The sequence below is a fragment of the Aquila chrysaetos genome, chromosome 9 (genome assembly GCF_900496995.4).
Source record: "Aquila chrysaetos chrysaetos chromosome 9, bAquChr1.4, whole genome shotgun sequence".
Classification (NCBI taxonomy): domain Eukaryota; kingdom Metazoa; phylum Chordata; class Aves; order Accipitriformes; family Accipitridae; genus Aquila; species Aquila chrysaetos.
The window spans coordinates 7189590-7212895 of NC_044012.1; the positions used below are offsets into that span (position 1 = coordinate 7189590).

The following is a 23306-nucleotide window of genomic DNA, read 5'->3' on the forward strand; positions in this document are numbered from 1 at the left end:
GACTGCAGGGCCTCTTTGGGGCTTCTATCAAAAGCAAACAGATGTGATCATGAGGTAGAAGCAAGTCACTCCTATAGATGCAGCTTCATTTCTTGCCAGAATAGCATTTCTAAGTAGATATTAGGTGTGAGTGCAAATCATCACATGAAATTTAAATTTAGACACTTCCAACATATGGCAAAAGAAAAATCAGTGAAGCAGTTGTAGGCACAGGGGTTTCCTCCTGCCCATATAAGCATCGCAATACATGCCAACTGCCTAAAACACTCCTGGGATAGTATCAGAATGACAAGAATTCATTGTTTTATGTAAAACTAAGACGTAGAGAAGACTTTGGGGCACTTAAAAATATTCCTTATAATTCTCAATACCAAATACTTTAAATACAAAATCCAGTTCTGAGAAGCTACTATCTTTGGGGGAGGAGGGAGAAATCAAAGAGCAATTCAAGCATCAGTCTCTTACACAGTGAAAAATTAAGGGCAGAATGGTCTTACTGCAGCTAACTGTCTGTTTAAAGGTGACAGGCTGAGCTCTTCTAGTTGGAATTTATCTCTCAGCAACAGAACCAATGTTTTATTCCCAACCATTAAAAGGGGTAACACATCTGCTAAAACTCTAGCACAATGGCTGGCTTTGCACTGCAACAGGAAATGTAACCCAATAGTCTCAGAACTTCTACAAACCCTAGCCATTTCTTAATGTAAAAGGATTTGAAAATTCACTTCACTGAAACATCTGTTAAGCTCTTGCTACTCTAACACATGATATTCTTTCTGCTCTGCTACCTGCCAACAAAAATATTTGGTTCTATGTAAGACTATCACAAGTGTGTTATAACGGCACTCTGCTTCTAATTTTATATGCCATTGTACACTCACAAAATCACCTGGGGGTGACACTAGATAACATACTCAGTGTACACTCAAAACTTACAATAAACGTATTTAATTTTAATCTTGTATGTAAATAGTAACAAACCAGATGGGTTCTGAATGACTAGCATTAATTTAAAACAAAAGAAAGAACTTAGTCAAACTGTTCTCGAGCCAACTTTCAAGAAGAGAAAGAAAAGGGGAGGGAGAAAGAGAGAAGGAGAAAAAGAGGGCAAAAGAGCATGAAAGAGAGAGGTAAAAAGAAAAAAAAAAAAAAAAGTAGGAAAAAAGCCCAAAGAACCAAAACCCTAAAGCTTTACATCAAACCAGCTAACCGTGTGCGTGGCCTACACCGTTACTTTCAGAGCTTCTCTTCCAATCTGTTATTTACAGTGGCCGCTTGTTTCAATTGACATTTAATTATACCATAAGCATCTCCAATTTACTGAGTAACTATATAGTGGTAAGTAAGAGAGGGCCTTTGAACATTAGTAGAGCTACAGTTACTACAATAATAAAATGGTAATTTATTTGCAACTATTGCTTTCTACAAAAAAATACTTGTTCCCCACTTCTGTCTAGCAAATCCTTCTAGCTTTTAGATCTTGAAAGAGGTGGGTGGGGAAAAAAGGAATAGTCTTTCAGCTTCCAGTGCTCTACTTAACAAAAGTACTTCTTGTATACCTATAACAATCAGTGACTTAAATATTGTGTTATGTTTCAAAAGCTGACCAGACAGCTCTCTATTATTCAGCAGAAGACTTCACTATAACCTGTACAAACATACAATTTTTATGCTGTAGTCACTCATAAAATAGGTTTGGAAAATGTGAAGTTGCATTTCTTCTGCAGTAACGTATGACCATTTACAGAAGCAACTAAAATTATGCCTCTAAAAGCCTCACACTTGAAAGACAGATAAACCCTACCTAAGTATATTTGTTGTTTTAGGAAAACCAGATTCTAAGTGATCTGCAAACATTTTCATTAAGCAGAAATTTAAACTTGCCTGACTTCATAAAGTGCCCTAATTACTGAAATTTCGTCACTGTAGTTGCAGCAAATAACAGCAAACACGTAAGTAAGAGTGTGATATTGGAATACTCATTCTCAGTGCTTCAGGGAATCAGCTAAAACTGAACAGCTACCAGCAGCGTTTCCTAAGCTAAATTCTGTCATGCTGAATATCCCAAGTGCCACGCGCCAGAGGCTGCATGACCTCTCCCCAAAATGGCAATTCACAGTATGCAATAGTATGCATTTCTGAAGAAAATACTACATCCTAATCAACCAAAGTGGAGCTATTCAACATTCAAGAACTGAATAATTACATTAAAAAAAAAAAAAAAAAAAAAAATTTCAGATACACAATGTATACTTCTTCACTGTTGGAAAGAAAACAAAATAATTACTAAACTGTTATTATTTCTAGTAAGTAAACTTTAAATACATGATTTTATAAGTACCACAGAAAATGATGACAACTAAGTGAAAGGCATGAAGACTAATTTCTCAGTGGCAACTTGCAACCAGGACAGAACGTAAGAATTATAGTGTTCTGGAAAAAACTAGTAGGGAAAACAATGTATTTTCTAATTTTCTCCTGCATCTAGCTTCAAAATTTCCAAAAGAGCTGAAACTCTGAGTGTTATTATGAGCTATCCACCACTCTCAGAACATCTAGTGGGTCTATCTTTGTGAAATACAAATTAAAGATGTAATTATTTTTTATTACAGCTTTTACTACAATAATATGAAAAGGCCCCAGTTAGAATCAAGTACGTGCAGCTGCAGTCTGTGTGTATGTGTGTGTACATACATATATGTGCACGCATCCATACAGACTCCAGGAGCCTCTACAGTTCAAAACGTAGCAAAGAGCTTCAAACTGGCTCCAGAAGGATTAGGCTCTCCATGTACCGCAATGCTGCAGCAGCTAAAGGTACTGCCTCAGACATCAAAACTGGTACAGGCGTATCTGCATGGCACCTTGCCTGAACTGCTAAAACCAAACCTCTCTCTACATAACCTTGAGATGGATCTCTGAATTCCAGTTATGGACCCAGCTCAGTTGCAACTGCTTTAAATGCTGCTGCATCATGCCGCATTGTGCAATGCAGACATCCTTGCAAAACACAGGAATGTACAGTTCATAACCTTGGGACTGCAGCTTTAAGCTTTAAGATACATGCCCAGTATTCTGACCAAAACACTCATCTAAACTCTGGGGTGAACTGCCACAGAAATACTGAGAGGAAGCCCACAGAAAGATCCTCAAAAAAGTCTATTCCGGGTTGGTGACAGCACAATCCCTAAAAAAGGAGAAGCAGCAAATCATTTGCTCCCAACAAATCTTAAAATAGAAAAACTCTTACACCAATGATGTTGCGAATTTCAGCTCAGCTTGTTGTTGGCAACTGAAACATTGGTAAGATTCAGGGGAACATAACCATTCATATCAGAATATGAGTTATACAACTGATACTTACCCTCAACCCATACCCTTCATTATAACATTCACATAACCTCAGTGAAACCCATACAAACATGAAGGACTTAATGAAGTTATTGGGCTTGGACTAGAGTGCACTATTATTCAGTGCTGATACTTGTACTATATTTTGTATTCTCTTTTATGTACCACCCATAAATAAATAGATACTACCAAAAAAAAAAAAATCTATCAATTGTTTTAAAGAATTCAAAATGAACTTCAGTGTTTTATTTTGTTCCTTAGAGGATGAGATTATCTGAGCAACAAACACAAAAGGTTCCTTTGTGAAAATATGTCAGAGCACATAAAACTAACAATTCATAAAAGTTCCACAGACTGGATCCTTTTCACAGGACGCTGATAACATTCACTTATCCATTCTCAGGAGAACTTCAAGAATTTGTTTTACAAACTAACCCTAACACAGCAGAGACATGGCTTTAAAGGTCTGGTCAAAAAACATGCTGCTGAAAGATATTATTACTTGTCCCAAGGTGCCAGAATGCTCACTTACCAATCTCATGGACATAAATAGGTTTTGCATATGTAGAAGGCTGCAAACTACAGGCAGAGGTTAGAGGTGTGAAGACACACTGTCAGTGTACCACACTAGAGTGTCTGAATTTTGCTCCATAGGTCTTACTGAAGATCCAGCTAAGAAGCTGTCCTTTTTTGGACACGTAAGCAGAGTTTTAAACACTATAAGATGTGTTTTCCACTTACATTAACCCAGTATAAATCAAGATTAAGTTCATTATCTCAATGATAATGAAATGTACAAGCAAAGTCCCACCACTGATTTGCTCAGCTACTATAGGTTATGTGGCAGATCAAGCTACTTAAGGATGGATCCCTCTGCCTCAACAATTCCTTCTCTGCTCTTTTTCAAATAAAACCAATTAATTTGGTCTGTATCGCCAGCTCAGGGAGACAGTAAGTTACACTACACCACAACCACTCTCGTCAGTTGTGAAGTCTTCTGTAAAAGGGGCCCTGGTTTGGGCTTGAACCAATTGCCATGGCTGGATGAGTTCTGCAGGGTTATGAATCCTTTAATTTCCCTGATTCGTAGCTGCAAATGTTCAAGGGATACTCCCTCTCCCTGCTCCCCTTTTGGGAATACCCTTCTTTGTCAGTGAATAAGGGATGAGAAACAGACAATAAGGTTAAAGGAAGCCAGTTCTCAACGAAGTAAAAGTCATCCTCTGCCTAAAAAAAGACTTTGGCCTTCTTATAAATATCCTGGGTCAGAGGTTCAAGGGATAAGAGTAACACCTCCAAACTCTGGAGATGCTGCAAATTCTTATATAATGAAGTCTCATAATGTTGGCTACAAAAGAACTGCGTAGCCTTTCATTATGTCATGGTCTCAGTCCAAAGTCCAATGGAGACAAAGGGAAAATACCCATTGCCTTCAGTGCTTTGCAAGAATCAAGAAAACTGTTGGGTTGCTTGGGTTTTTTAAAATATGAATGAAGGTGCCTTTACCACTGAAAGCACTTTCCCTCAGCCATTAATAATGTCTGTAGGATCTTTTCTAACTAGGGCATCTGTTTACATAGAAAATGCAGTCGAGCATATTCCACTTAAAAACCAAAGCAATTTTTTTGATGTTTTACGTATACTGAGCACAGAAATAACTAAACTATCCCACACCTAAGATGTACAACTGCTTTAATCACAGTGAAAATCATATATTCAAACAACAAAGTCATGCACTCCATCTAACAAGGTACCTTTACTGACGATTGACAAAGTTAATCTAAAATGGTTGAAGAATCCTCTTCTAGAGCACTATCGTGGCACGATGTTTGTCATTATAATCGGGGTTGTAGTTATAAAAGGCAATAGGTCAAAGCAGATACATACATCTGGATTTTTATAACTTTCCTCCCCTGATTTGAAAAATGAAGATGTGTAAAATACTGTTAAGTCATTCACTTACCATAGATTTGGTGAAAGGTCGAGCCAAGGTAAACAGCAGGGTATACACCCACCAGTTACGATGAATGGAGGAGTAAATCATATTTCCAGGATGGACTGAATTAGACGTCACCCCATGGGGAGAAAGGCGTCGGTTCAGCTCATTGGAGAACAGTATATTGCAAAGCTTGGAACGATTGTAGGCCAACATAGCCCAATACTCCTTCTTAGATGGAGAAAGCAGGCTGAAATCAAGTTTTCCGGAGGAGTCTTTAATTTCTGTAAATCTAAAAAACAGTAAATATGCCTTAGATACCCCAGAGTTAATTTCACTTTCATTAAGAACAACATAAAATGTAGACAACAGACTAGAACTTGGCCAGAACCAACATAAAACAACAGCTTATTTAGCAGTTGAAAGCAACTACTGGAAATTGCCTGAGACGCAAGGAATTGTCCCATATAATATGGCAGTAAAGTTATTGAATAATTAGCAAAAGCAAATGATAAATAAAAACAAGTCCAAAAAAGGCTTTAATGATTTAAAGACATTGTATGTAACTTATGAATCACTTTATTTTACATCTAAAAAAAGATTTTGCCATAGATCTATGAAAGCACAATCAACTTGGAGGAAATCATGTAGGATTAAATAACTCTACATTAGAAGCAGAGAAAACCAGCATCGTTTTATTTCCCCTTCTTCCCTTCCCCTGATTATTTCATCCAGTGTTCACGTACTGCACACTTTCATTTAAGTGTTCAAGTAACTACGGATGAGTCTCACTGCCTCTTAGACTCTTTTTTAGATTAAAAATTGATGAATATAAAGGGGTTATAACCTTGGTAACTTGCCATCAATAGTCTTATATGTTTAAAAGATAAAAGTAAACAAAGCCAAAATGAGTTCTGGCAGAGTATAATGTTTTTAAGTATACCCATGGCATGGCTGAACACAAATCAAAGTAACTAGTTGATGTTTTTTAATTGGGTCTGACAGAGTCATTAAACACCAGCTGTTTGTTTCTTTCCTTTTTTTTTTTAATAACAAAGTAGTGAATGTTCTAAAGACATGTAGATGAAGAAAAGGAAGTTTCCGTATAGCATTTTTCCCCCAATTCTTACAATTTGATTTATCAATTTACTGGTATATCTTAACATTAAAAAATAATACTACATTTAGTTACAGATCTATGTTTCATTCAGAAGAGCTACTAAAAATAAAAAGGATTTAGCAAGCTCTTTTTAATACTCAGAGTTTTCAGAATCAGCTGGGGAGAACAGGGATAAACATAATTATAGTACACACTAGAAAAATGTTTTAAAATATCTTTACTAATTTTGCTTCTCATGCCCAGAAATGAAGAGATCAGCTGGAATTTCTACATTCATTCTGTGAGCAGAATTATAATACAGTCAGAGAAAAGCAACTGCGGTATTTGAACTCAAGAGGAATCCAGGATGTTCTGTATCTTGCAGAATTAGCCCTACAATTTCAACACCAAAATTTCTCTTTCATAATTTTTGGTTAGATAAAATACATTTCTGAAATTAACAGGACTATTCTGGGAGGAATTTCCTATATTCATTCCTCAAGTAATCATTTATGACACCAAAAATAACCTACAAATAAAATACTTTGTGTATACTGTATAATGGAAATACGGTAGCATATTTTGAGTCCAGTCCTGCAAGTGTGCTTATGTGAGTCAATCTTACTTATGTCGGCAATCTCATTGAATTCAGTAGGATAAGGGCTGTACAATCAAATTAACAACACAGAAATAAAGACAGAAGGAAAGTCAACCTACTTATTATTCTGATTTTAATATGATGTGCTTAAAGTACCCAAAAGCTTAATTTAAACAGAATTCATTTGTGCTGAATCCAGAGAAGTAACTAGAAATGAACGAAGAACCAGAGAGGCAAATAAATATTTTGCCTTGGAGCAGTCTTGTATAATATTTTCTGCAAACATGGGACTTTATTTTTCCCCTAACAGGGGGTCTTGACTCCAGCTAAAAGATCCTGCCAAGGTTTATGGAAGTAATTAGATACCAACACTTCTGTTTTACAACATAGTTTAAGGCCCAGAGTTCTCAAGTAGGTCAGAAAGTACTACTACCCAATAATACCTAATGTCTAAACTAACTCCCTACATCAACTTCTTGCCATTAAACAGATTGGGGGGGGGGGGGGGGGGGGGGGAAGCACAGTTATTTACAATAATCGGTTTAAGTGTTAAGATCTGCCATAATACATTAATTGGACCCCTTAGAAAAAGGGAAATTTACTAGTTGCATTTATTATTTTATTCAAACATAGACTGTTACTTATTTTTTGATGGGCTTCTATAAACCTTGGCTGATCTCACTGAGTTAGCAATGAGCACTTTAAAAAATGTTTTCAAAAACACAGATAAAGATATCCAGAGATGTGAGCTCTAGTTACACATAGCACTTAATACAGTGAAAAACAAAGATGTCATTTAAAATACTATCAGAGATACAAACTTACAAAGGGGAACAAGCAGCTGACAATTCAACATAATCTCCCATTAAATAACAGCTCATTTATACGTATCCCGTTGTGCCCTCCACATCTGGCAAGTGATTGGAGTTGGCAGATTTATTTCTAGAGCTATCTTGCCTGCCCTGCAGTAGCCTCCCTCACTCCTAACAGGACTCTGCTACTTGCTTTCACAAACCTGGTGTGATTTGCAAAGATAAGGATGTCCAGATTTTGTTACCACCTAATTACTAGACATTTCATGTCTTTTAACACCAGGGAGGATTATTACTGGCATTTTCTATTGCTTTCTTTCATTTCAGCCATCATAAATTTAAAATGGTAAAAGTAAATCTATCTGCAGTGTGTCATTTATACCATAAGCCCCTGTGTTTGGAAGTGATAAAGGTTTCAGCCCGACCCTTGGCTGGTCTCTCTCTACCAGGTCCCTGGGGTTACATTTTATGGAAACATGATTAAAAAAATAAGCTTCATTCTGGGTCACTAAAACATTTCAGAAATATGAAGGCGGGGGGGGGGGGGGGGGGGGGGGGGGGGGGGAAGGACTCACACGTTCTTCCTTTTGGTTTGCTAGAGCTGTTACACACGACCAAAAGTGAAATAGAAATCAACAGTAATGTTTAAAGCTGGACATTATAGGTCTAATCCTGCAGTCCCTTAACTAAATCAGAAGGCAGTAAGTGGTTTGTGCCCACTAAAATTTAGAACTGGGGCATGCATTTTGCACAAGGAACTTCATTTAAATCAAATCCATCTTTTCAGTTATTAACACAAAGACCACAAGCATGTCTGAAATAAGGCAAACCTCATCAACGTCTTTTTTGCCAACTGTACTTCTCCTGGCAGTAGAAAAGACAAGCATCTAACATTTTAATTAAAAAAATTCACCAAAAGAGGCATGGCCAGATTTCTAATATGTATTAACTACACTACTTCCCATTTTACAATTATACAGCTAATGTCTGCATTGAATTCCCTAATTTCTCATTATAAAACAATTGGATTTCATCTAGCAGTTTTTAATTGCATTGTTTCTCCTGCTAAAATAACTGCACATTCTTCTTGGTAAGATGTTGAAGTTGTTGAATGACAAATCAATATAGGTCATGCCATTCAGATTTAATCAATTATTATTCCATCTCCTCACAAAATCAATGAGTGGTCTGAAATGCGGTGAAAATCTGCATTCATACAAAGAATGATCAAAAAATACCTACATACTGTTATAAAACTAGAACACACTTTATCCAGCAATAGAGCCAAATCCAGTAACATCCACAGGCATTAGCAATGCTTCTATTTTAAAAAAGATTATTCAAACACAAATGTTTTAGAGCAAGGCCTTTCATTTTCAAAAACTCTTGCAGTTCTGCCTTAACTGGTTTACGGTAAAGATTTCAGCTAAATCAAAGGTAATATTCACCAACCTGTGTGATTCGGAGGACACCATCACAACCCTAGCAGGAGATGACCGGCGTAAAACGTCTTCCAGAAGCTGGACAAGATAGAAATGTCCCAGGTGGTTCACCTGGAAGGTGGACTCCAGGTCATCCTCCGTCAAGCACCAGGGAGCACCAAACACGGCAGCATTGCAGATCAGGATGTGAAGAGGCCTGAATAATCAGAAGCATTGAATAAAACTGAACGGGGAGAAAGAAATCTCAATGACGTACACGCAACGACGCTCCTGCGCGCGCGGGGCCGAGGCGCGTCTCGGGTGCAGGCGCGAAGGCTTTGGCAGCGGCGCGGCGGCAGGGCGGTTTCTGCGGGAAGGAGCTGCCCTGTGGCGGACACAGCCGGTTCCAGCCGGTTCTGCCGCGGCCCCGCCGCAGGGCACAGCTGAGCCCCCTCCGCCACGTCGGCGGCACCTCTGGTATTTAAGAAAAGGCAAAACGCCACACGGCACAGAGGACTGAGGGGCAAAAGCGGAAAACAGCAGCACGGCCAGCGCGGTGAGAGGAGGAGGAGGGGGAGGAAGGAGGTGCTCCAGGCGCCAGAGCAGGGGTTTCCCTGCAGGCCGGGGAGAGCCCACGCTGGGGCAGGCGTACCCTGAAGGGCTGGCGCCTGTGGAGACGACCCAGTGCTGCGGCGGAGGAGACGTGTGAGGAGGAAGGAGCGGCAGAGAGGGGCTGCTGTGTACTGACCGCAACTCCCCATCCTCCTGTGCCACGCGGGGTGGGGGGGAGGAGGAGGAGGAGTTGGGATGAAGGAGCGACGTTGAGCCTGGGGAAGGGGCAGGGTGGGAGGAGGGAGAAGAAGGCGTTGCTTTAAGTCTTGTTTCTTACTATCCAAATCTACTTTAATAAATTAGCCCACCACAACGTGTCATCTCAAGATGCCCGCCAGAGCAACACCACAGAGCTTTTCCCCAAGTAGAATGGTAGTAACGCTTTGCATCTCAAGAACCAACAGGACCATAGCAAAGTCCATATGTCCTGAGCATTCACAGCAATAGCGATCAGCAGATGGATGGCTGACATGCATGGGCAGGTCACCAGAAATACCTCAACACTATCTCTGTTCTCCCAATTGCTAATGAGGAAACAGTCTCTTTCTGGAGCATTTAGAAAAGAAACTTTTCCTAGGGGAGGAGCGACTCCTATCACTTTCTTATGTGGGGTAAACATCTGTTCGTGACACCAGCACAATTGGTAGGGGAAACGTGAAAAGTGATTAAGAAATAAAGACACAATGCAACAAGGCACATTTCCACGTTCTATACTTCTGCAGCTTGTGATGTATGCTCTTAAAAAAAATACAAGTTGATAAAGACTGAGTTGGAAAATAAAAACATCCTCCAGAAGCTGTAATCTTTGGTAGAAAAACTGCACACAATACATATGAGATCCTTGAGACAGAATCCTTCCTCCTGAACTCGGCTAACCCAGTTTAAACAGAAATGCCACGATGAAGGAACTTGAAATGAAGCATTCCTAATTTGCTTTGCAAAGGGTAAGATTCTACCAAACTAAGATAGAAAAGAATCTAGACTGTCACATACCTCTCTCATTTAAAAATCAGGTCCAGAAAACTTCAAATTCCTTGACGTCTCCACTGTAATCTCAGGATGCTACACACCCTGCAGCCTCCCCAACCTCCACAGCAAAATCAAGGACAAACAACCTTTCTGCTCTTTCTTGTCTTTTTTCAAATCGTTATGAAACACAGCAAAGACTCTGGTTCTCGGACCTCAGATGGATCTACATTTGCTAGATTGTATCATCTCAAAGGAAACCTTGGCACCGATAGTGTATTCGTGTCCTTGAGTCAGAGCATGACGCAGCAGACCTCAGCAAGAGTACCTGAGCTGAAAACCTCATACTTGAGAGTCTGCATCTGGCATCCCTGGCCCTGATACAGTTAAATAGGAAAGGGTCACACAAAATAATGACGGCCAAACAACTACTTTTCATTCCTGCACTAACCATGCACTAATACCTGTGATGTCCTAACACCACAATATTAAGATGTGTCACATTTTTTTGTTTAGGCCATTCCAGCCTATTATGTCTTTACTGCAATTGGCCAAATCCCATGATACAAAATCAACCACCCAACATAAACTCTATTTCTGAAGATAATAAATGAAGCACAACTAGGAAAAATAGCTGCTTGCCCTCTGTTCTTTCCAAGTACTTCCTCACAGCCCTACACACAAAACATGACAGGAGACCCAGGGTCAGATCGTTTTCCTACATGGTTGAAGGACATATATACTGCAACTCTGAGCATCTGCAAAAGGAATTCTGGAAAAGAATGTGAAACATGAAGCCCCAGGTTGTCAAACAAACCTAAGTAATTAGATTCCTTCAGGCATGTTTGAAAACCCCAGATTTTGATAGCCCGGTTTTCAAAAAAACATTTCTTGGGGAATCAAATGCACCTTAGGTGAATACTGAAAGAGCTGCATAAGCATCAACATAAACAGTAGGCTGTATTTCCTTATTAAAATAAATTTCAACTTCAAGCCCGCTGGGAAGTTACCAATGTAGTCTGCTTTAATAAGAAGTTAACAATCTAATATCTGTACCTGTGCCAACTTGGAAAATTTTAACAAAAAGCTTCAGAAGCAGTATGAAACATCTGTGTACTTCGGGAAGCTCATTTTCTGAAGTGCTGAATTTCTGATTTGCCTTTTGGTCAGTGACACTTATACGCATAATATCTTCACATACATACTACACCCACAAAAGAAACTGAAGATAAAGGGGGACTGTCCTTTTAAAGGCAAGGTTCGTTCTTTCTGTTCAAACCAACTTGCAAAAAAGGCAGTTATTTTTTTCAGCATGCAGCCTCACTGAAACACAGCGCAAGCAGGCTATTTACTAAGATATGCAGGATCATATTTTTTAAAAGGTGCCCGACCTTTTGAGGCATATTTTATCAAAATGTTTTAAACCCGAGTTCATTTTGCCTGTTTGAGATGCATCTGCCAAGAGGAAAACAAAGCCTCATGAAGCTTGAGAGTGGATGTGTGGAAACTTTGGATGATTCATCATCTCTTCTGAAAGTTTATGAAAAGCTCTAGCAAGAATTCATTTACAGATTTGTAGATCTGCTGGGAAAAAGGAACAAGTTTCTTCAACACAGATGTAATTTTTGGTATAAGAGCCTCCTGTATGAGAACTAAAGCATATGAGTACAGCTGTAATACAAAAAATATGATCGCCATTCCCTGCAAAAGATCGTAATTCTGTTTGATAATTGTCATATGTACTATGAAGTAACAGACCACAGTAAGACAGAAAGGACTCACATACGAACCCAAACTGTATTCCACCTAACCAAATTGTAATATCCTTCATTAATACTAATTACAAAATAACCACCAGAGGCAAAATACACACTCTGTACCTAAATCTGTCAGCTCAATTAATTAAAAAGATGATTTTAGAATTATAAAACAATAAATGAAGTCACTTTTAAATTGTCAGGGCACTTAATTGGGTTTTATAAAAGAAATAAAATTATGCTTCAGTCCTTTTCATGAGATTTGTATTTTTCAAACAACATTTTGTTCTAATTTTTTTAAGTAAAAGTAATTAAAATTAAAGAGACCGTAAAGTTAAAAGTATTTACAATATTCTATTAGAAAAATCTGTGAAGAAATATAAAAACAAATACAGAGACATTTTAAACTAATATCATACGGAAAAGGTAGTATCACATTCCCTTCTAGAATTCCTTTATTTTTAATTAGCATTAGCGGTTTTGAAATGTTAAAAACTGACTTCTCTAGAAAACACCAGAGAAAAGAAACCTAAAGGGTTATATCAGTAAATACTGCTGTTATGCTTTGTTTCCGCTCAGAAGGAACCACCTCGGATTTGGATCCATGTCCATTAAGCTATCGGTGCCTCTCATCAGACTGCTAACAAAGGTCCAATTACTGAAAATTGTCCTTTAAGTTTTTGTGACCTGGACATTTACGCACCAAGAAATGAATGAGATTACCTATGTAACAGCCACCATATAATTATGAATTTCAGCCACAGATGACAGATTCTAATCTCAATGGTGCAGAGCTCTATATCACTGAACGTATCATTATGCAGGAACAAAATTTTTAAGATACATGACAATTCACACCACACATCTGGCACTACAGCTTTGCTTTATGACAGGAGTATTTTTAAGTGATAGCAGAACTACGACCTTGATTTCACAAGTTCATTAAAACCATTGCTGCGATCTACATCAGGCTTCCTCCCGAGCCCAGAGAAAAAAAAAAATCCCCCCTTGGTTTAAAAGAGTTTGTAATTCTACATCAAAGGCACAGCTAAGGCCAACAAAAAATGTCAGCAGCAAAGGAAAATTTTCTTTAGTGTTTACTCCTGGTATCGACATTACCAAGCTGCTCCTTCTAACCATGACGCCTATTTGATAATTCTGGAAACACTGTATAGTTAAAACCTTGCAGAGCGTTTTGAAAATTTACCCCCATGTCTCCTTAAAATGTCTTCAGGCAGTGACTTACATCACACCAAGTGAGCTAACGTGGTCTACCATTACTATTTAAGTATGCACTGGGACTTGAACATGAGCTGTTCCATCATAGCATGTAATCACTGTTTCTTACTTCACAGCATGACTGAGCCTCACGAATACGCTGCTTTAACTGCAATCTCTACAGCAATTCTAGAAAACTCTCACCATGCTGGTAAGCGTAGCTACAATTTAGTGAAAGTTAAAAAGCATGTAGAAGAAACAAGGACTTTCTTAATTGTGAATATCTCAGCTGAAAACCATCTAATATCTTGTGCACTTCACAAATCTGTGATGCATTACTAACCCTCGCACTGGGCAAGTCATTCAGATCTTATACGCTGTGCTCAATTCACCATTAGGAGCAACAAAGCAATCCAACTGCTCTGCACTTTTTGAAAATACAGTAAGTGAATACATTAGAGAGATACAGAAATTAAGCTGTTGCTATAAATCAGTTAGTTATGAAATTTAATAATCAATTTGTTAGCACCTGATGTAAAACTATGATCTGTCAGCAGCCTCCCAAGCTGGCTGTGTGCAGCAGTAGGTATTTCCAAGGGAATTAATTACTGATGATTTGCAAAGGTAAGAATAATATTTTTCAACAAATGTAGCCTGTGCACTAGGAGGTTAAACAAACACCACCAAAATGTCAACAGAGTTCTTGGCTTTGGTGTTCTCCCATTTCAAATGTAATGAAATAGTTAACCAGAAATTATGCAAAGGGAATACTTTCAAATCTTCCCATGAAGCAGAATGTCACACCATCTGGGGCACTTCTCAAGTGGTTTGAAAAGTTCACACTGTTTGGAATTACACAGAAATTCAACAGAAAAGGCTTTGCCGTATCCCCAAAGTCCCATAAGCAACTGTAGACCTATGTCACGGCCAGTAAAGAAGGCAGAGTTGTGACTTCTCTTCCACAAAGAAGCAAAGTCACAGCCCACCAAACTTTTTCATCCCGTAACTATGAACACCCATGTTGCTTTCTCTGAAAGTTAGAAAACGCTGCTTCCTTCTGTGAGGGAATGCCTATATTCACAAAGGAAATAACCAACACACAGGCTAGGCTTATGGCTCTCCAGAAAAAGGGTGAGTTCAACAACCATCTCCAGAAATCCCTCTCATTTTTACAAGCAGCACTGATGGGAAACTGAGCAACAAGAAAATCACTAAGAGTCAGACAGCAGCAGGAAATCTCAGAACCATGTATAATCTAACACTGACCCAAAAATATTTACTTGTTTGATGAAAACAAAACAAAACAAAAAAGCGCACTGCTTAACTCAATGAATTTTGGAAATGAATGCTTTTTGCCTAACTTCCCTTTTTCTAAAAATATTGACTGAAAAGTCAGCAAAAATACCCTCTATTGCCACCTGTCAGCTAAAAGTATTGAGGATCCATGTCAGACAGGCTTCATTTTAAGGCAAGCCACTAACACTGAACTTAGAGCCCTGATGGATGACCTCCCGCTAGAAGCAAGGAAAATTCTCTGAAATTCATCCTACTGGATTTCTTTGCAGGATTTGACACTGTTGATCAGCAAATACTTCTGCCCCAGTTCCAAGAGATTACTGGGAGTGTACTGAAACTGTTCTGCTTCTTCCTTTGTACCAAATACATGGGAATTATTATGAGCAGCTGCACCTATGTCTTCATAATATATTATCTGCATACTGCCATATAGGTCAACCATCTCTCAATCATTATTCATTACCTCTTTAAAATCTTCAGTGTACAATTTCATAAAAGTTTGGAGAAGGAACAGAGTTCTCAACAGATTTAGAACTAAACAGAAAACATCCATTAGTCCTGGTTTTTCCTTTATTAGCTTTTCTTACACATACAGGGGAAAAAAAAAAAAAAAAAACCTAAAAAAACCCCACATCATCTTACACCTCCAGAAATTAGTAAATTACCTTCCTTTGAAGAAAAATTCTATCACTTTAGCTCTAGGGGGACAGAAGCATTTGAGAGGCCTACTTTTCCCCTTAACAGGGCACAGAAGCAATTTCCACTATTGTGAAAATTTTGAAGTTGAACTTCTGAAGAGACATGCAGACCCAATATTAAATCAAGAAACATTTAAACATCTAATGTTTTTAAACATTTAACATTAACACTTTAAACATTTGTAATGTTGACCTCAAACTGACCTTAGTAAAACCTGCACTGCCCAAAGCACCTTCCCTCAAAAATGATCCAAGCTGGGATTTCTCCTTCCACTCTTGTATGAGTTTCACAAACACTACACACAAAATAAGAAAAGCAGGGATGAGGTTTAATTTGTTGACATGACCTGTCTCCCACACTTGGCTAATTTATACACTGCAGGTATGGTATATGATACTAGAAATCACAGAAATTAGGAACTTTTTAATCTACATTTTTCTTATTTGGTATCATTACATCAGTAATTCACTTTGATAACAAATTATTGCTTAAAAATGAAGCTCAAGATTAGTATTCATACTTGCTTTTTAACTTAAAACTACAAGACAAGAGGGAGAAGGAGGAAGAATTATATTTTACAAGTGTGTGGTGTTTCCTCCTTCCATTAGGTTCATACCAGGGACTCTCTCACCTTTTGGGGTCCCCCTATCCACAGCTCTGAATTCCCTTTTGCATAGCTATAATCGAACCCTAAATCTCCTCTGACTGACAGCACACAGTGTACTCAGGGTATTGATATTAACAACACAGGTCAGTGCTGCTCTTCCCTCACCCCAATGCCATATTTCAAACCAAAATCCATCCAAGAAACCACATTTTCCTTTGTCAAAGTGTTGCATCTTTGCTAGTTCTGTATTCCTGGGGACTCAAAATACCTCCATACATGTGGATTTTGAAAGTCCTTGGGCCAGGTTGGGGTAGAAGAGGGATAGGATAGGGCTCTGCAATGTAACTTCTATATCCATTCAACCTTCCAGCATTTCCATTCTGCCTCCTCTTCCTTTTCTCAAGCCCTGGCACAACACGAGGAGCACTCTGTTCCATTCCTTGCCATGCCTTCCAAAGGTATTTTGTTTTGTTTTGTTTTCAATCTCCCTGATGCTTAGGAGACAGCAGTAATGGAAATATCCGGAATCTGGTAATTTTCATTCAGCAGCTCACCTAAGGACATTCGCTACCTCAAAGTGGACACATATATCTTTTTCAAAATCCCAATAGCAAATCATTATTTATGTGTACACACAAGCACTTACAAACAAGCATAAGCCAGCTATAAAGGAATATTCATTTTTGCAATAACCATGGAATGATTTGTTGTTTCAGCACATACTTCTAAATATATGAATTTCATTTGTACACAGTAAGTACTTGTTAGAAAAAAGAAAGCTACAACTCACGAGGAAGGTCAATTACTACTTTTATTACATATTCGTGATATTTCCCATTGAAAACAGCTAACTCCTTGGAAATTTTTGGGGGGGCCACGGTTGATCATTCAAACAATAAAACACTTCATGCATTTTGAACATTTCACTTGCCAATGACAACTCCTTCCTCTGTTTTGCCTAGAGATATATAGAGCTGTAATAGAGTTCAGAAAGCCCCTAGCAGCTGCATGCTGCCATTCAGACCCGAAAGATTCCATGTTGTGATAAAAATTAATGTACTTTGACATCCTCTGGGATTTTTGGTGCCTTGGGAACAGCTAATGAAGAAATACAACCTTTTCAGACTATAACGCAAATTTTTGGATTCTAAGATTAAGACACATGTGGTATATGCATGGCCTGTCTAATGTCAGCAGTAAGGCTTCCATACCCAAGTGCCAAAAGACTCTGCCTTCCTGTGTTTTAGTTATCTCCCATAGAAAACCTTTAACTAAATAGAATTAAATACATTTTAATCTGTATGTAATTAAATAGCTACTCTTGCCTTATATTTCAGAATCTTTAGAAGACAGCATCAATTAAGCACACAAATCTTCTTAAAACCCATTAGGCTATAATGATGCAAAATCCTTGTTTTATTTGCAACAGAATACATTTTAATCAGGCATATTGTCATACATATTTTACTTCCTTAGATACTCAAAATAGCCTTCACAGCTGGTGTATCTTGTGGAAAGTTTTTAGGAAGACAGGACCCCAAGACTTTATGAGCCGTCTTAGACTCAACTTAGACTTAGGCATAGACACATGGCTCAAAATGGGAACCAGAACGACCAGTGTGCTGAGCAGAAAGCCACTGGAGGGTTATCAAGGTTTCTTCGTTAGGTTACAGTGAAAAGAGTGCAAAGTGCCCAAAGACAAGTGGCACGTTCACAAATTTTAGACAGCACCGTTAGAGTCATAAAACTATGTAACAAACACCTAACAAAATATTTCTGTTAGTAATACGTAAAGACACTTAATATTTTTGCGGATGCCACTGTATGTAAAGTTACGGTGAAATGTCAATCCTATCTTTATTTTAATATGGACTTTTTCTTTTTAAAAAAAAATGTTCTGAGGCAGGAGATATTTCCACAGTACAGCACATGAAGCGAAAGGTGATCTGGTGAAAATGTCATGATCTCTGCCTCCAGTAAAAGCGGGGAGGGGTTAAGCTTGAGAGATTTTTAATTTAAAAAATACTGGAAACAGTTTTTGGATCCACATGACTTGACACATGCTACCACAATGGGGTAATTGTGTATGAGAGCTTAAAAACAGAAGAAAAAAGAAAAAGAAAAAAAATAAAGAGAAAAAAAATTATGCAGAAAGCCAATTCCTAGGCTTTAATAAGGCACAGTACCACCACAAAGAGAAAAAGTAAGTTTCACCCTAATATTATTATGTATGTTTCAAATGCAGTCAGCCTTTGATCTTATTTAAATTTAAGATATGTGCTGTCTGCAACAGTAACTTCTGAACTATGCATGTTTCAATACTTAATTCAATGTGGATATTTCTTGATATCTCAAAATGTACAATGTTGTCCAGAAGTTTGTGCCTCAGTCGCACTGTCAGAACACCAACTGTATTCTAAGTTAGGAAGACAAATATAATAGCTCAACTGTTACTAGTTTTAATTCAGAAAAAGTATTCTTATAAATGGCAAAGAGTTAACAGATTTGTATGGTGTTAGAAAATATGTTCAAATTTTGAAAGATAATACTTAGTGGCAACAATCATCTCTGACAGAGATACATCCACTACAGAACCATTAAGCATATTGGCATAATGGAATCACTAATAATTCATTTAAATCATATATTCATTTTTTCTGGATCTTTTAAGTTATGTATGCAACAACTTGCTAAACCATTTTTACCAATATATTTATATGTATGAATAGAATTTATCGTACAATGTCTATGATTTAATTGTGGTTAAATTGGAATTAAAAAAAACAAATTAACACACCTGCAATAAGTCAGTTATAATGCATGAAAACGCAGAAAAACAGTATTCTGGAGTGAATTTTCAGCAGGCTCTGAAATCTTAATTGCACCCACAAGGTTTCAGAGCGCTTCTGCTTGCAGCATGAAAAATGAATGTACTCATAGAGTTTGAGGCCTCAGTTAAGGAGGCCAGCTGAAAATCTGGCCCTCTCCATTTTGGGTCTGGTTAGGGAAATAAGAAGAGACTAAAGTTCCAAATGGAGAATCATAATTCATAACTGCTGTCTTTTCCATATTTCTACACACAGCATAAGTGACTAAACTGTTAGCATATGCCAACTCTTACCACAAAAAAATTTCTATTTTGAAGTATAGGAGAATAACTGCAGTGAAAATCTACATATGGAAGTCCTGCATAATTTTGAATTGCTGCTACCAATTCAGAGAATTCTAAGCAGTAGCTGTTGGCAAACCTTATTTTATATCTTTGAAGTAATTCAAGATTTTTCAGGATAATTTCATTTTTTTTCCTCAAACATTGAGAACATTAAATTGATGTCTTACTGTTTGGCTGAAGATAACTTTAATTCAAACCAAGTGGCGCTATGAACCACTCAAAACTAAAGATGCACATAAAATTTCATCTGTAACTTTACTGCTCACTTCTGCCTGCTAACTGTTTTGATCATGGAAGTGTTCTTATGCTAAGGATCAGGCAAATGCCATGATATCATGAATGTAAATATTGACAACAGGTAGCTATCTTGGAAATTTTAGAACTGAAACATTAGTGCTGTCCCCCAATTAAAGTATGCAGGTTTTAGTCAAATATGTGATGATTAAACTGGGAAACAGATACCAAAGTATCACATCCACAAATCCACACTCGGACACAAATACCAAATCCTAGAGACTCTGAAATATCAAACACTGACACTGACTAAATTTAAATGCTACGTTGCATACAATCACAGGAGGGCAGTCATTTTGTCTATAAAGTGGATTAATACCAACCATAATTCCTCACATTGTGCCCACTCAATGAAGAGGAGATTCAATTCAGTGTTTTTTAGTTCCAGAAGCCTAATATGAAAGATTGGTTGGTCTGCCTCTTCCAACTGCACAAAAATCAGCTAATGCCAAATCCATCTTAGCCCAGAACATTATTATAAACAGATCACTTATTTGATTTTCCATAACAGAGGCATTCAATCAACTGCCTGAGCTGGAAACTAGCAGAGGGGAAAGACTAGATACAGATAAAAGAAGTAACTTGAACAAATCTAGCCATTTAGGTGCACTGAGACCTCTTTTCCTACTCTCATCCTAACCATAGCACCGTCTTCACATGGAAGGAAGGTGGAGGTCATTCACTTCTGCTGAAAATATCCAGTGAGGAATCTATCTCCAGATAACAAGCCAGGAATACTAAAAGATAGCCAGAAATCACAGTAAAATAAATAAATAAATAAACCACAGAAATAACAGCATTGCATTTCAAACTATAAGAGAGTCTAAAATTAGTCACCGTTACTGTAACATAATGAACTGGTGCTCTCTAAAGAATTTGTTCTGTAAATCCTTCAGCCATCTCTTTTACCAATTGAGACTTCCATTTTATGCATTACTCACATTGTGTTCAGTTTGTACTACAATGAAATAAGAGGTAGATCAAACATTAAACAGCAATATCGCTTTATTCTGTCTTCTCCCAAAGATGACTTTGGGAGATCCAACTAAGTTACCGCATTTAGCTTATTCTGCCCACAGAATCTTTGTAACTGTGAGTGCAAGTAAAACTGGAGAGCACTGTCCTGCACGTAAGGGAAGTTTATATTCTGCTACGATCACAGAACTGCAGGATCCAAAATAATCTACAAAACCCTTCTCCCCCAAAGCTTTATTTGAAACTGCATGGATAAAAAAAGTCTCAGAAAGAGAAACAGCTGTATCAACTCTAGAGTACAGATAATGCAAACAAAAAAATTATTTCTTTTTGTGAGGTTGAAGGATTTTCTACAATATATTTCTAGGAATACAGCATAATTTACCAGTGTTTATACACTCTTGAGCCCAAATTTTATCTGTGAACAAGGCTGCAACACCTAACAAATCCAAACAGGAATAAAAGATTCCTGTCAAATCTCAGAAGCATGATAACTTGAAGATGAATCATCTGATTTTTACTTTCAAACAAGGAAGCCTTCTTAGCTCTTAAGTACTACTCCAATTTATATTAAATGTTTCTTTTCAGAGTAACTCTTTCCTCCCATTTATTATTTATGTTTTTTCTCAACGCTCCCTCTGTTGCATCATTTGTTTTCTGTAGGCAACCAGCCCCTGTTAAATTCCTGCTGAGCAGAGGATGACATTTCTTCATTCTTCACGTAGTTTCCGCAATCTCTCAGATTCTCAAGCACATTCAAGAAGGCTTTTTTTTTTTTCCTCTACAAGTTATTCTCTTGAGGCAGGAGATTTACAATCTCGGCAATCTTCCCTCTGCTCCCTGCAATCCCACCACCACTACCTTCCCCAGCTGCAATAGGTTTTGATGGTTTAACTCACTGAAATTTAGGGATCCTTTTTCTGGAGTAGTTCCATTTTAGTTTTCTCATCCAGGAAGAAATCTGTGAAACACAGTCCTTGAAGACTCTTTTCCAATAGCTATCAACCAGGGAAGAACAGGCTCCCAGGCTGTGATGTGACTATGAATACACCCTTATATCTGCTGACAATAAATAGTACCGAGAGCCACAAAGTGTCCCAGAAAAGCAGAATTTCAAAAGACAAGGAAATCTATTCTCTATTTTATAAATTTTCAGTTATTAGGTTATTAGCTATAGTTATATAGTTATATGGTCAGTTATTAGTTATCAGGTGTCACCAAGACCAAAACGTTCTGTAGAATACCAAAGTGTCCCAGAAAGCAACAGTGGACTGGAGAAATTACGCAGACAATAAAACTATCTGCATCCAGAAATTTAAGATGTTCACCACTGAATACTAAAGGCCTCTTCACGTTACATGTTGTGAGAATTAAGAACACAGATCTTTATTAAAATGTGTGCGTTCATATAAAATTTCTCCTTCACATTTTAAAATTATTGTAGCTTTTTCCCAGAAACCAAGATCTATAAAACTCAGAACTCAAACGATAGTTTTGTTTAGAACAAAACCCAATCACTTTATTTGCTTTTCCTACTACTTTATTGTTAAGGAATTTGTAAGAGATTTTGTAAGAAAGAAAACTCTATACTCATAACATATTTCCTATGCTCATTAAGAGGACTTACAGCTACCTCAGGGGAACCAGGGAGAGTGTACCACAGTATGTCTTCTACAGGTGCATGAAATCAGGGATATCAAAGCCTTTTAAGAAAGTTAGGCTACCAGCTAACAGACTTGCCAAAGCATAAAGAACAAGGCTCACTCTGTCACTGAAGCCTGTAAGATTTCTTTCAATTGCTCATAAAGCTACTAATGCAAAGGAATCACTGATCTGACAAAAGCCTCTGGACACTACAGCAAAACAAACAAATGAAGAGACAAAAGTAGTTAGTGTACATTAGGGCTGGAAAACACATAGGCCTAGCATTGTAGTAATAAGATGCTACTGCCATATAATTGCTTTTCTGACCATATCCAGACATAGTTAAATCACAAAAAATCAGAGCCAGAAAGACCTAGTAGGTCTTCCAGTCCATTCTCCTGCCAGTGCAGATGATTGTAAGGTAACTCTTCTGTATCTGTATCAGATAAAAGATCTACTGCTGCAGGCAGTGTGTGGGGTCTGGTTTCCATCCAGCCTCAGACTTTAAACAAAATACAACTGGAAATTCATTTTGGTCAAAACCCCACAAGTCTCACAACAGATACAGACCTTAGACTTTCCTATAATGCTTGGAGTAGTCCTGCCAGACGCACACACATCTGAGCACAGATTCAAGACAGAAATATCTAAAGGCAAGGCAGAGGCTATAAATGCTGTCTATTACTAAATTTTTTCCAAATAAAATGAGACTGAAACATTAGTAAAACCTGTCCATCACTGACAACGTAGCTTAACAGACCTACGCTGGTAAAACAATGTATGCCAACAAAAGTAAAACAGGTTTTACTGATTCTACATCTTTACTGATTCTGTGTCTTCTCATTTTCT

The 23306-nt window shown here is 37.8% G+C and overlaps 1 protein-coding gene across 9 annotated transcripts in view; it reads right to left on the bottom strand.

Moving 5' to 3' along the window:
* WWOX (WW domain containing oxidoreductase) overlaps positions 1-23306 on the bottom strand; it is a 548624-nt gene that overhangs the window by 403896 nt on the left and 121422 nt on the right. For all 9 annotated transcript variants that reach the window (XM_030024237.2, XM_030024229.2, XM_030024235.2 and 6 more), the window contains exons 7-8: positions 9249-9434; positions 5315-5579 (exon numbers count right to left, since the gene is read on the bottom strand). In XM_030024237.2, coding sequence (XP_029880097.1) covers positions 5315-5579; positions 9249-9434 — 451 coding nt within the window. The remainder of the gene's footprint in view (positions 1-5314; positions 5580-9248; positions 9435-23306) is intronic.